Below are 14640 nucleotides of genomic sequence, written 5' to 3' on the forward strand. Positions count from 1 at the left end.
TACAGTAGTTTTGGGTTTCCTAAGAAGGTTTCGGCGACTTTGGAAGCTGTGTATGTAGTTTAGCAGATGGTTTGCCCTTAGTTTTAGGTAGTTACTCTGTGTGTTTGGGTGCTCGCTCTGTTGGATGATCTATTCTTTCAGTAGAATATGGTAACAACAGGACTATGGGGACTTTGTAATTTCATTTCTTTCTGAGTAACGAAATTTGGGCATAGCCCATGTAGAAAAAAATACCACGCGGCTTTCTTTGAAGATAGAATCATGCTCAAAATAATTAGTGATCTCTGAGTCTTTGTTAGGATTTTTTTTGTCCTCATTTCTAGTAGCCCATCTTTCTTTGTGTTGTTGATTTTTTGTAGGTTTTATTTCCTCAGTATTTTTTGTCATATGTGGTATTTGCCCTTTAGGAGGAATTGGCAATACCAGGGTTGGCTTGTTAGGATTCTAGAACGTTAATAGTACCTTTTCGCTTTTTTAATTTCTCCTTCTATAATACATTCACATAAAATTCTTTCTATCCTTTCAGAGAAAAAGTTGTTCCAAACAAGATGGTAAAATTGGCTGTGGCGGAACCACCCAGATTAACCTTACTAAAGTTTACTCAACATCGCCTCATATGCGAACGGACACTTATAAATGGCAGTCCGTCGGGTTTCACCTGATAAAACCACTTGTCTCGGATCGACACAAAGCATCCTCGCATGAAGATGAGTCCAGAGATTACAACAATCTAGATAAATTATTATAGGTCCCAATTGACTTATTACAAACCAAGAGTTCAAAAGCATAAAGTTTATTTCAGAGTTCGAAAGCAGTGGAAAAACAAGGGTAAGTCTAACGTCGATATAAAATACCATGGTGAAGCCTGCCATGATATCAAGCACCACGATCCTTGCCGACCGAGGACCGGTCCCACTCGACAGTCCAACCCAGAGGGAGTCGAGACGGCTGAGTCACACTAGCAACCAAGCAAACAATAGCACGAGAAAAATAAGCCACAAGTAAGGTTGAGTATACTAATACTCAACAAGGCTTACCAGCCAGGTGGTAACTACTCCACCGACTCCTAGACATGTAAAGCTTTTTGGCTGAGGGGTTTATTTTGCCAAAAGCATCTAAGTAGGTCTTTACTTTCAAATTTTAGCATCAGGTTCTAGTTGATTAACCATTTTAGGTAAGCACCTATTCTAAGCAAATATGTTGAACATACAATTTAATCAAGCATCAATATTAAACATCATCCTTTGTTCCACTTCTTACTCAGTGTAGCACAGTGATCAAGCGGTATCAAACTGTGAGAGGCAGATGATTTGAATCAAGTTTATTAACCTTGCAAGGTGAACCTAATCCCACGATATTGCGTACCATGATGGGTCCACACATGTCAGCCGTGCCCATCAATTCCCAAGCACATGGCCAGGATCCACTTCGTTTGGATACAATGCCCCACATTCTCGGAACATCATCGTACCGTGACTGCACTTGTACCCACATGGTGCACTAGGGGAAACTCCATTCCAGAGAGAGCGCGGAGTATGTCCACGTACCGATTCAATCAGGTACTAGGCTTCCCTATCCAATACTAGGTATGAGATTAGTACTTTTAAACACTTGACCACGAACGCTAACAAATTATGACCTTAGCAGCTTTCTTCTAAACAAATGGGGCAATCCACCAATCCACCAAAACAGCTTATATAGCCTAGCCCCGCCCGTCAATCCTTATGGTTCCAACATAAGTAAACAAGCAACTTCTATAGCTTGCGAGTGACAAGAAATCACTCGACTTTTACCGTGTCCCTATTTAGCATCGCAGCTACTCGTCTTAACATACTAGTATTCAGCACATAGGTACCTAGGATCATGCAACAAGGGTTTCAAGCAACTCCTATGAACTTAAATGCACAAACATAATCAATCATAAGTAGTGCATAAATTTAGAAAATTGGGATATGCTCCGAGACTTGCCTTCCTGAACTATGTTAGTGAGAGAGTCACTGGCAGCTTCTGGGATCTCCGGCTCGGTCTCAACATGGTGCAGATCTTTCCTCGGCAGCAGGCGTCAACTCATAGGTTCCGTCTGCGAGGTTCACTTCTACACGAGATGCATATGCAATGTTCAAGTTTCACGAGTTTGCGAGAAAGACGCATTAAGTGCAATGACCACTACACTTAGATAAACATTAAACTTTATATACTAGATGAGTAATTTCATGTTTTAATCCTCGGGTGTATTTGATGGTGATTGTGTACACATATAATATTTTACAATTTAGACTTCACAAGAAAGGTGGGCTCACTCTAGGGTTGCTCAAGGTTCATTTGGAAAGTTATCCTACTTCTGAACATTTTTCTGTACCTCTTCCAAAATTACCATTTTACCATTACTATTACCTAATGGTTTTTATTCATTTCGTTTTTAGGTTTAACTTTCATAAATGTTTCTAGTAGCTTCTGATAAGATATGGTTCTGGAAAGTTTACAGAAGCTTCCTAATCACATCAGTGAGCTACTGTAAAATTTTGGAATGCATTGAACTTCTACAAAATTAAATAAAACTAAAACAGTACCCTATGGGAGATTATAGGGATCTATTTTTAACTCAAGCTCCAGCAAAATTTTAGCTCTGATATTTTTACAGGAGGTTACACTAGTGTGACAGAGGCTCTGTGATTTTTCTATGATTTTTGGTGAAGAACAACTATTTTCCATAGTTTTCTATGATTTCAACTTGTACAAAAATTTAAGCCTATTTCATCAAGTTGCATACAGTGACCATTATTGTTCCTAGCATGTATGTTTCATTTGTGATCCAACAAAAGTGGTTTCACATTTTTCTCTATCAGATTACATTACTTATGCAAAAAGAAAGATTTTTCACTAGGTTTCAAGGATAAAACTAAAACAATGACATAAACATCTATACTAGGGTCCTAATCATTTTTCTAGGCACAAGACCTCTGAAACAAAGCTAACAAAAGTGGTTTTGCTATTTTACCCTTTTTGTGTGATTTACTATGCATCTAATGGCTTAAACAAGAAATAAAACCTAGAGAACTATATACAACAGTGACATGTGCAAATGTATTTTTCTGTGAAATTACACTACTTACTGATTCTAACAAAAGTGGTTTGGTATTTTTATCAATTTCCTACCATTAGTTATGCATTTTCAAAGTTCCGTGAATTTAAATCAAATTTAAATCAGATAGGCGTTGGCAGCTTTACAGGTGCACCCCTAGAGGTTTCAAGTTATCGCAGATAGGCCCTCAGTTTCTTTCACTATAGACCCTACAAGAACTAAAGCTTCTCAGATACGCCCCTATGGCGGCCGGCGGCGAGGCGGGCAGCGTTCCGGCGATCTAGCGGCTAATCCATGCGAACAAGGGGCTGGGGTCGCGCGGGTGCTCACCGTGAGGGACTTGGCGAGGGTTGGGGCGGCGGTGGAGGCTCGTCAGCGGCGAACGGACTTGGGGAAGAAGGGTAGGTACAGCAGCGAAGATCTTCGGCATTTCGGTGCCGGTGAGCTTCTTGGCGGCCAACAAGCGGTGGGAGGAGCTTCGCGTGGTTGCTGCAGAGTTAGCGAGGGCGGTGTCGAGCGGCGGGGCAGCACGAAGGTGGGGTCTCCACGGTGGCTTGCATGGCGGCGCTTGGAGCAGAGGAGCGTGTGAGCTTTCGCGTGAGGGGGAAGTGGCGCAGGCGGCGCAATGTCGCCTTTTATAGCGGTGGTGAGGTCCTGCGGGGCTGTGTGGAGCCACGGGCGGGCTTGGCGTGGTGGAAGGCGAGCGGGGAGCAGCTGGCCGGGGTGCCATTGGGCGGCGGCCATGGTTGGCCGGACGGAGCGTAGGCTCGGGGAGGGAATCTCCCGATCATTGGGCCCGAGCGATTTTGGGGTTGCTCGATGCGTTTTGCCACGCGAGGCAATTGGCCAGTAGCAGGCGCTGTCCGGTCACGTCGTGATGGCGGTTGGTGTAGCGAGCTTGGCCAGCGGGCGGCGTCGCCATGGCCGAGAGAGGTGGCGCGAGTGCGGCATGGGATAGGGCGGAGAAGATCGAGTGTCAGGGGCGGGGATGTGCGCGGCGTGGGGTTGGCCAGCTCGGGCGTCGACCCACCCTGTCGCGGCCCCAGATTGGCCGATGGCGAGCTCGCCGGTGTGGTCGTGCCACGGGGCGGGTGGCGAGCGGCGTGCTCTAGCGAAAGGAGTGCAACTCGGTGGCGAGCGGCGTGCTCTAGCGAAAGGAGTGCAACTCGGTTCAGGCGAAAGGCCGGTTTTTGGGACGCAATTTCATGTGAAAACTCAAACAAAGTCAAAAATCTTCCAAACTATAACTTGTTGTCCTTATATATCAAAGTTTAAAATTTACAGAAGGTTCTAGTTCAAATTTGAATCAGATTTGAAATTATAAGGGTTCAAAGTTGGGTAGAACGCCTGTTTTCCCATACGCAATTCTACAGTTTTGAGCTTATTTTAGTGATTTGGCTATTTTTGACTTGAAATTTGAATGGTTTCTAACCTGAATTTGGCCAAGTCTTAATTGAAGGAGTAGTTTTATAAACTTATTTCTCAAACTCTTATAAAGGAGTTTTTTTAAAATTAGTTTAAATTTTGTGAGTAAACTGCCTGCCAAGATACATATTTCCGTATTAGCACCATTTGAAGGTTTGGGCTGAGTTGACAATTTTGGTCGCCTTTGACCCGATTTTCTAGGGGTTTTTATTGAGATTTGGCCTTGGGTCAAATAAGTGAATTTGTAATAGACTTGTAGTACTTAAACTCCTATAAAGGGTTTGACTTGACTCGAGTTTATATACAAATTTGTGAAAAACAGAGCTGCCAAATTGAGGATTTTCACTGTTTTCAGCATAGTTTTGAAGTGAGTTTGAATTGCTACTAATTTTAATTCTAGTTTTTGAACTTCTTCCTCTCCAAATTAGCCGAAGTGCTAATAAGAAAAGTTGTTGGGTTTGTAAAGTTTTACAACTCTTAGATTGATAAAAATTCAAGTTCCGATATAAAATTTCAAGTTTTAAATTGACCCCAAATTAAACTTTAAAAGGGCAATTTGGACCTTTCATGTGTTAATTGAGTTTCTAATTACCCTAATTAAGCTTAAGCAAGGTTAATTTAGTTAGGGTTGTCACATTGACTCACTATCTTTGTAACATCCTTGTCATCTTCGGTCCTTCCTAACGCATGACAAACATATCATTCTTGACTAGGGAGGCAGGGACTACACGACAGGGAGACCATTTCAATCTAGTCATAGAGTATAACTTCTTTGGGAGATTTACACCACGGGTGCACATCCTTTTACACTAATGGTGCAGCAGTTTCAACACAGCAGCAAAAAGAGGATGCGACCGTTCTAGCACAAACCCTAACCTCTTTTTGGTAGGGTGGCAGGGCTCAGGAAAATTTGCAAAATTGGTGGCCACATTGCATCGCCATCACATCAACCTTGATGAGGTTCTCAGCGTACTACCAGTGTTGGGCTTGAATTTCCCCCATTAAACACCTAGGTCTTCTGTAGCGATAAGCAGGGGCGACCCACGGCCCGGCGACCCTGGGCGCCGACCCGGGCTCCATAGCAGAAGTGCATTGCAATTTGCAGGTAGGCTATTGAGCCGGGCAAAAGAAATACCTTTAGCACGACACACAACAAAGGCAAGCACCACTGCACGTCTGCATACTGCACAGGCTCCAAGCAATCGCTAGGTCCGCCACTGGCGATAAGGAGGCTTTCAAAGTTTTCATTCACATCCACTTCAATATAAAACCGCTCTAGCCTTTCACTACCCATTGGTAGCGTGAACCGACATAGCAAATGTGTATCCCTGCGGGTTTTCATCCATTTCAATCATTTGAGCATGTGAGGGCTTCTAAATGAGACAGCACGGACAAGGTGCTTTATCCCTTGTTTACTTGAGGCCCGAATTGGCCTTTGTACAGTAATTGGGCCACCTTTTGGGAGTTTTCAAGTAAACGGGCTGCCAAAGTTGGGTCCAAATTCGGCCTCTGGATGTCCCGATTTCGACCCAAACTTCGACACCTATTACCACCGGCCACGCGCAGAACCCTAGCACTGCCCCCAGTCCCTCTCCCTCTCCCCCTGCGCCGCTTTCCGCTCCCCCGCCGCTCTCCCTCTCCCCTGCCGCTCGCCCTGACCCCGCTGCTCTCCCCCTCCCCCGCGGCGCTCGCCCCCTCCCCCGCCGCTCTCCTTCTCCCCCGCCGCTCGCCCTGACCCCGCCGCTGTCCCCCTCCCCCGCGGCGGTCGCCCCCTCCCCTGCCACTCTCCGTCTCCCCCACCGCTCACCTCGCCGCCTGCGCTCGAATAGAGCACTGCAGCACCAGATCTAGGACGTTCTCCGTCGGATCCACCACGGCCTGTCCCGGATCCACCGTTCTTGACCCCGTCCGCGGCGATGGACGACTTCAACAGCGACGGGAACGGCTCCGAGTTCCTCCCGGGCGGGTCCGGGTACCTCAGGGCCTTCAACGCCGGTGGATCCAGAGTCCCCGCGGCCTTCCTCTCCGGCGGATCCGGCCCACCCACGGGCTTCACAGCGGGCGGATCCAGAGTCCCCGCGGGCTTCGTCACCGGCGGATCCAGCAACCCCGCCGCCTACAACGGCGGGGGATACGGCGATTCTTCGGGGGTGGACTTCGGCAGCGCCCCCGAGCACGATGGTGGCCACCGCACAAGGACCTTCTTCTCCCTGGCGCCGCCGGGCACAGGGACCGAATCGTACAACCCCTACTCCTCCGGGCCGCATCACATGTCATCGTCCACCGTGCCCACCCCAAGCCACCTGGGCATGTCGGGCCTGAACCTCAACGCCTCCTCCGGGTGGGCGCACATGGACGACTACGAAGGCATCCTTCGCTCCGGCCACCAAGGCGCAGCAGGCGACAGCAGCCGGGCCCCCCGTCCCCGCCGAGAGGCTTCCGGTAGCGGTGGTCAGGCCGCGGCTCCCGGGCATCGGCAACGGCGACCTGTAGCCACGGGCCGCGGTTCCCGGCGTCGAGGCGCGGCTGAAGCAGTTGATGGCGACAACACTTCGGTACTTGCTGCCTGACCCCCTCTTTCCTTCCATGATCTGGTCAACTGGTTTGCATGAAATGTGTATGATAGTCATGTGTGTAGGATAGTCATGGTTACTGTCAATAGGAGTTCATGCATTCCTGTTTTAATTACATTGTGCACAGATTGCATTGCTGTTTCATGCATTGCTGTTTCAATTACATTGTGCACAGACTGAGCGAACCAGGGCCAAGTGGACCAAAGAGGACACTCAGTTGTTTTGTGAGCTTTACTGCCAGCAGATTGACTTGGGTAACTGCAAGAATGGGAACATGAGCAAGTGGGGCTGGATAGATGTTAGGGATAAGTTCCTAGAGGCCACAGGGAAGTTTAGAAACAGCGAGCAGTTTGGTTACAAGTACAGGCAGTTGAAGTCGATGTGGACATTCATCGACCATCTTCGCACCAAGTGCACAGGCTTGGGGCACAGAGAAGATGGCTCTGTTGTTGCTTCTGACAAGTGGTGGGAGGAGAAGACAAGGGTAACTAATCTGTCAAGCCTCATTGTGTAATTACAACAGATGTGTACTACCTTCTGAAGTTTATGTGTGGGTTGTATTTGCATTGCAGGGGCACGCCGACTGGTATGAGTTGAAGGACGGATGGCCAGAATACATTGACCAGATGGACCGGAGTGTTCAGTGGGGTTGCAGTGACTGGAGAGACCTCCTTTGTTCCAGGGGTCAACCGGCAGATTAGCTTCATCTCTAGCGGCGAGGAAGATGACGCTGAAGCTGACGGTGGCAGCCCTCTGAGCTGTGCGACCCCAGTCAGCACTGGGAGCAAGAGGAGCACCAGCAGCTTGCGCAGCACAGCTACAAGCCCCACCAAGAAGAACAAGGGCAGCACACCTCGCAACCAGACAAATGTGAAGTCGTCTTATGATATAATGATAGCTGTATTGGAAAGGGCGGTGGTCGATAACAAAAAGGGCATTGATGAGGTACTGGAGAAGAGGAAACAAGAAAGGGAGGCTAGGCAGGCACAGCAGGAACAATCAAGGGAGGCTATGCTGGCCCAGCTGCAACAAGCAAGGGAAGTTAGGATGGCACAGCAGGTTCATGGAATGGATGGTAAGAAAGAAGAGAAAGAAGAAAGGCGTGCTAGGAAAGAAGAACAGAAACAAGTTACAGATGCAGCAAAAGAGCTTGGAGTGCACCTCATGGATGCACATCTATGGAATGGTGTGGTCAAGATCTGCATGCATGACGATCTACGCAACATCTTCCTGTGCACACCTGATGAAGCAAGGCTATCCATGATCAAGCAATATGCTGCTACGGTCTAATACCAGACCCTAACATCCATGCATTGTTTAGTTATTGTCGCTTTAGTACTGTTGGCATGATGGCCTGTCTTTTGTGTGTGATGGTCATGGCATGTAGGTCATTTCAGTTGTTGTGGTCATTATTTAAGCTGTGATGATGAACTATGAGGAACTATGTTAGCACATGTTTAATTACAAGAATGGTTCTTTCCTTTAGTAATGTTTATTATTATTTCTGAAAATGATTGCCTCTGTGTGAGATGAATGAGTGTTTGAATGGAGGTAGCAGGCTTTAGTAATGTTGGTACAAATTGAATTGAACTGACTGTGCCTGTCTTGTTTCCAATACCCAGGATGTTGAACCTTCTGATGCTACAGAAGATGATGGGTCACAAGGTCAAGCTGCACAAGATGAAGCCGTCCAAGATTATGCTGCACAAGCTGCTGCTGCAGAAGAAGAAGCCGCAGAAGATGAAGCCTTACTACGTCTTGCCTTCCTAGATGAAGACTTCGAAGATGAATGTTCAGAAGATGAATTCGACGAAGTGCTGGAACTTTACAACAGTTGGTGGGATGACTGGTTGTCCATGGCGTGTCAACACGGTATGTATGCCTATGATATTCATGTGGACAAGTATTGCAATAGGCGGCCGTATAGGAATCCAGCCTTGACTGGGGAGCAATGGGTACTGAACAAGCTTGACAATGATTCAGCCTGCTACAATATGTTTAGGATGACCCCACACATGTTTCATAGGCTACATGATTTGTTGACATCTCAGTATGGTCTTAGAACATCTAACAGAACCAGCACTATTGAGGCTCTAGGATTGTTCCTTTGGATATGTGGGGCACCGCAATCAGTTAGGCAAGCAGAGGATAGATTCAAGAGATCACTAGCCACTGTTCATAGACTATTTTACAAAGTCCTCAATAGTCTAGTAGACTTATCTGCCGACATAATTAAACCTCGTGACCCACACTTTAGATCAATGCATCCTAGGCTGCAAAACAATCGGTTCTACCCTGAATTCAAGGGTTGCATAGGAGCAATAGATGACACTCACATCCCTATTGTTGTGCCTAGTGGAAAGTTTATGCAACACATGTGTAGGAAGGGCAAGACAACCCAGAATGTCATGGCTGCCTGTGACTTTGATATGGTCTTTACTTTTGTCCTTGCTGGGTGGCCGGGTTCGGTTCATGACATGAGGGTGTTTGACGATGCAATGTCAACTTACAGAGACCACTTCCCAATGCCACCTAGAGGTACACAGCCCTGTTTCCCACTCATTACTGTTTTCTAATTGCACTATCGTAAACTTACAGGTATGTACTCTTCATATAGACAAATACTACTTGGTGGACTCGGGGTATGCAAACCGAACCGGCTTCCTGGCTCCGTACCGGCAGGCCAAGTATCACATCCAAGACTTCCAAAATGCGCCCGAACCACAAGGTATGAAGGAGATATTCAACTTCGCACATTCATCTCTTAGAAATGTGATTGAAAGGGCGTTTGGAGTGTTGAAAATGAAGTGGTGCATATTGTTGGACATCCCGGCCTATCCACCTAAAACACAGACAATGATAATATGTGCATGCATGGCGTTGCACAACTTTATTAGGATTAATGGTGACTTTGATAGTCACTTTGGTATAGTAGACAACAACATAAATTATGTGCCTGTTGAAGGCACTCAGGATCAGCCACATACAATTCCTGCGCCACAGAGCGCGGACATGGCAAGCATGAATGCATTCTGAGACATGCTTGCTGAACATTTGTTTGCTAGGTCTTGAATAATTTGTGATTGAGGACATGTCATTGTTGATGTACTTTGTCATTCCATGTAACAGTTTTCGGTCTTGTTACTGTACCGGGTTGTGACTGTAATAATTTGGAACGGTGTTGTGACTGTAATAATTTGTTGATGTACTTGAGATATTTTCGTTGAAGGTTTGCTGTTGAAAATGCGATTGTGTTCTCCCCCTGAGCTGTTCATGCGTTTTTTGCATGTGTGCATGCATGGGCCATGCATAGATGTGCTGGGTTTAAATGCTCAAACAGTGAACTCCAAAGTTTCTGAAATTGGGAGCAACAGATTCTGTACAAAGGCCCAAATTCAGGCCAAACAGTAACTCCCAAGTTGGGAGGTCCCAACTTGGGCAAGTAAATAAGGGCTTAGTTTATAGCTGTGATTTATGGATTGTACCTTTTCCATTCTTCATGAAAATTATCAAACTTGTATCTTGGAGCATCTGGATCATAGGAAACGGAGTGATCCACACCCCGCAACCACAGTTGACGTGGGCAAAGCTCCATTCAAGCATGAATTTGCAATGGTTATCCATGGAGAAAAGAAAAGGTATTCTTCAGTCTCCACAGGTCCAATATTGGCTAGAATCTCTGTTACAATCAGTTTCTTTTGTTTTTTTTCCATTTTGTAAACTCTTTGTTATTTAATATCACTAATAGGGGCCATGTCCCTCCTGTTCCATAAAAAGTACTACATTCACGTCGAGGAGGTGCAGCAATTAGATCTTTTTGGCCTCGCAACCTATCTATTCATCTGGTCAAGTGATGAAGCCATCTCAGGGGAAGTTAAATGCAGAGTTTTGTGCTAAGCACACGTTCACGTTGTGTAATTTTATGAATTTTTTTGAAGGTACAAATACATGTAGATATACAGTTAAATGTGTAGCTACTACCATGCATGTACGCATAAGAAAGCGGCCAGCACAAACCAAATTCGTTTTAACCATGGGCGCGCCATTTTGCTGGTCACTTGCTCTTGGCAAGTGGCGGGATGCTCTGCTCGTTCCTGAAGTAGTCGTCGGGGTCGATCTCGCCCTTCGCCATCGCGAGTCTCTGATAATTACCCTTGAAGTATTTCTGCCCCCACACCATTCCAGCCTGGTAGCTGCTGACGTTGCCTACAACGACGTTCTCGCCGAGGTCAAGGTCCCTGTAGTTGAAGTAGGCCTCCCTCGGGTTTGAGCTCACGTACGGCGCCATGAACGCGTAGAAGTCCCTTATCCACTTGGTCTGCACGGACCCGTCCGCCGTAGCCATGGGCCAGAAGTTCATGTACTGGATGTTGTACAGCACGCCGGCGCGGTGCGGGTACGGCGTCGCCGCCTCCGGCACGGCGGCGATCTGCCCGCCGTAGGGGTCCAGGATCATGAGCCCGGCGTTGGGCTGCGCGAGCTGGGTGAAGATGTTGGTCCACACGTCGCGGGGGATGGCCTTCCGGACGTAGTCCGACGTGGCCTTGTAGCCGCTGCTGAAGACGGACGCGGCGGTGGTCCGGTTCAGGAGGTCCTCCACGGTGGAACCGCTGCCGAGGTAGATGTAGGGCACGGATTGGATCCACGTCATCTCCTTGCAGTAGGTGCGGTTGAATTTGAGCTCCGGGAAGCGGCTGCTCATCAACGGCAGGAGTGCGTCGCAGGTGCCGAGGAACAGGGACTGGAAGTTGGCCGTCTTCTGCTGCACGACCACCCTGATCATGAGGTCGTCGGGCAGGGCCGGCGCGACCTGCTGCCACCTCGCGACCACGTCGACGGCGCCCTGGCTGGCGGTCACCGGGAGGTTGAACACCGTGACCTTGGGCGGCACGGGCACGAGCCTCACCTGCCACGACAGCACGACGCCGAAGCTCTCGCCGCTGCCGCCGCGGATGGCCCAGAACACGTCGCTCCCCATGGTGTTCTTGTTGAGGAGCCTCCCCCTGGCGTCCACCAGCACGGCGTCGACGACGTGGTCGACAGCCAGGCCGTACTTGCGCAGCAGCATGCCGAAGCCACCGCCGCTGAAGTGTCCCCCCACGCCGACGGTCGGGCACAGGCCGGCCGGGAACCCCAGCACGCCGCTCGCCTTTCCGACGGCGTAGTAGAGCTCGCCGAGCGTAGCGCCGGAGTCGACCCACGCCGTCGCCGCCTGCGGGTCGACGCGCACGGCGCGGAGATTGGACAGGTCGAGCACGGCGAACGGCTCGGGGCGCACGGCCCGGTACGAGAGGCCCTCGTAGTCGTGGCCGCCGCTGCGGACGCGGATGCGCATCCCGCTCCGGCGGCCGCAGACCACGGCGGCCTGGACGTGGGAGGCATTGGTGGGCGTGACGATGTAGAGCGGCCGCACCGTGCTGGGCGTGAAGAACTTGGGGTTCCGGATGGATGACTTGAGCAGCGGCGTGAACGAAGGGGAGCTCTGCGTGAACACGAGCTGGCTGGGGATGCTCGCCGAGAGACACTTGAGGAAGCCATCGGACGATGACGAAGCTTGGGAAGAGACGGTGGTGGAGGCGTAGCAGCAGAACAAGGCGAAGACGACGAACGCCGGCGCTAAGCTGCTTCTCGCCATGGCCATGATCTTTTGCTCTTCCTGCAAACTTTGCAGTACTAGTGCTTGCATGGCACCGTGCTCGATCAAGCGTATATATAGCCGGCGAGTTGCGGCTATGGTCACACGTGCGGCAAAACTTGTTCTAGTTTATCATTTGAAACGCCCGGCCATCTAGTCAGCACGCCACTCCAGCTGGATGCGTGGAAAAGTCATGGTCAACTGTCTGGATCGCTATCGTATCTGGTGACGGCCGGCTAAAAGTCCTGATGCTACCCGACGAACGAATCCACATTGGTCACACCGTCGCGACTGTCTACCTGAAGACTAGACGCGGTTTGATTTTGAACGTATGTGAATACGAGACAAATTTTGGTGGTGGTTGTTAGATATATACCTTAACATGTACAGTTTAAAAACCTACCTGATGGCAAGTAGGATTTTGGTGATTGTGATTAGGACATGTAGAACGCTAATTGATGGCAAGTCTTATCTCTGTGGAAGACAAACATGGCAGTGTTACTAAGCTGCACCAACCGTATTACTACGCTTTATTACTAGGCGTCGTGGGACTTTTTTGCGTGGCTGCCGTGCAAGGAGAACTTTCAGAATTTTCCGTGCAAGGAGAATACTGAGAACGAAAGATTGGGTGTAGGATGGTCGCCTAAATCTGCTACAGCTTGGAAAAATTATACTCTAGTTGGAATAATGGGCAATCTTCAAAAGGTCAGAGCATAAGAAAACTGTTTTCAATTACATATCAGTCGTACTTATTCGTATCCCATGAGCGCGAAAGGATGGTTTTACAAATTACAACGCGTTGTTATCAAGGATCCCGTAATCCAGTCAAATACCGACATCTCGATGGCAAGTGCCTACTAGTACATGATGAAGTGTTATGCGTTCTTAGTGTGGTCCTTTTTTTCAAATTAAATGGTAAAAGCTCAGTTGTTCAGTTAAGGGCATCTTTGATAGAGTTCTGACTAGAAATGATTCCACCTGAAGTGAATCTTTAGGGGAAGTAATGATTAACTGCATAGCTAATAATATTTCTCCAGGATAGACCACGTAGCTACAGAAAGTGAATCAAGAACAGATGGATTTTCCGCTCTCAGCATCTTAGTTTATTTTAGATAATCTCTTGCAAAATGGCAAACTACTGTTTGGTAGGAGTCCCACATGTGCGGCACCACTCTAGAAATTGTTCTAAAAGCTCCGTTAAAGAAGCCCTAACAAAGATAAAAGTTTTTTTTTATTAACAAAGGAAACACATGGCCTGTGTAACCGACACCCATTAGGTTGGGACAAAAAAAGCTCTGGTAAAGAAGCCCTAACAAAGATAAAAGTTTTTTTTATTAACAAAGGAAACACATGGCTGTGTAACCGACACCCCTTAGGTTGGGACAAAAAAAATCTCTGCAACAGTTCTCAACATTTCTCAACAGTTAGAAGATATCGCGAGAAATAGTTGAGGAACGAGGACCCAACTCTATGTCAAAGTCAAAAGAAAAATCTTACAAGTAGCCACCGGTTTTAGTATATTTTAATAGTTGCACACCATAATTGTGGCTAATGAGTTCTTTGGAATGATGTTGTTAGTAGTTTAATAAAACTTATGGAAAATATTCAAATTATACTAGAGAAAAATTGTTGGCCACTGAAGTGTAAAGTAATAAGAAAAGCACTAAAATTGTTGGATAATCATAAACTGTATGTCGAGAAATATAGCATTTCTTGTAGTGATCGGTCACGAAAGGCACAAATCACTGTTCCATGCAAAAACTCACAAAGGTCATACAGAGCTTACAATGATGCGGGTTTAATTAATGTAACATTAATGGTCGCCTTTGCTGGTCAATATCAAATGCCACCTCTTGCATCGCGAATGCCTTTTTTTTTCTTTCCGCACATTTCAAATGCCACCTCTCTTTTTTTTTCAAACCATT

The 14640-nt window shown here is 47.6% G+C and overlaps 1 protein-coding gene across 1 annotated transcript; it reads right to left on the reverse strand.

Annotated features, from left to right (window-relative positions):
• Window positions 1-10954: 10954 nt before the first annotated feature.
• Window positions 10955-12773, reverse strand: LOC101753926 (berberine bridge enzyme-like 18). The gene has a single exon (XM_004965523.4). It carries the CDS (start codon window positions 12764-12766, stop codon window positions 11135-11137), a length of 1632 nt encoding a protein of 543 aa, XP_004965580.2. The 5' UTR covers window positions 12767-12773; the 3' UTR covers window positions 10955-11134.
• Between the last annotated feature and the right edge of the window lie 1867 nt (window positions 12774-14640).

Source organism: Setaria italica, chromosome IV (genome assembly GCF_000263155.2).
Source record: "Setaria italica strain Yugu1 chromosome IV, Setaria_italica_v2.0, whole genome shotgun sequence".
Lineage (NCBI taxonomy): Eukaryota > Viridiplantae > Streptophyta > Magnoliopsida > Poales > Poaceae > Setaria > Setaria italica.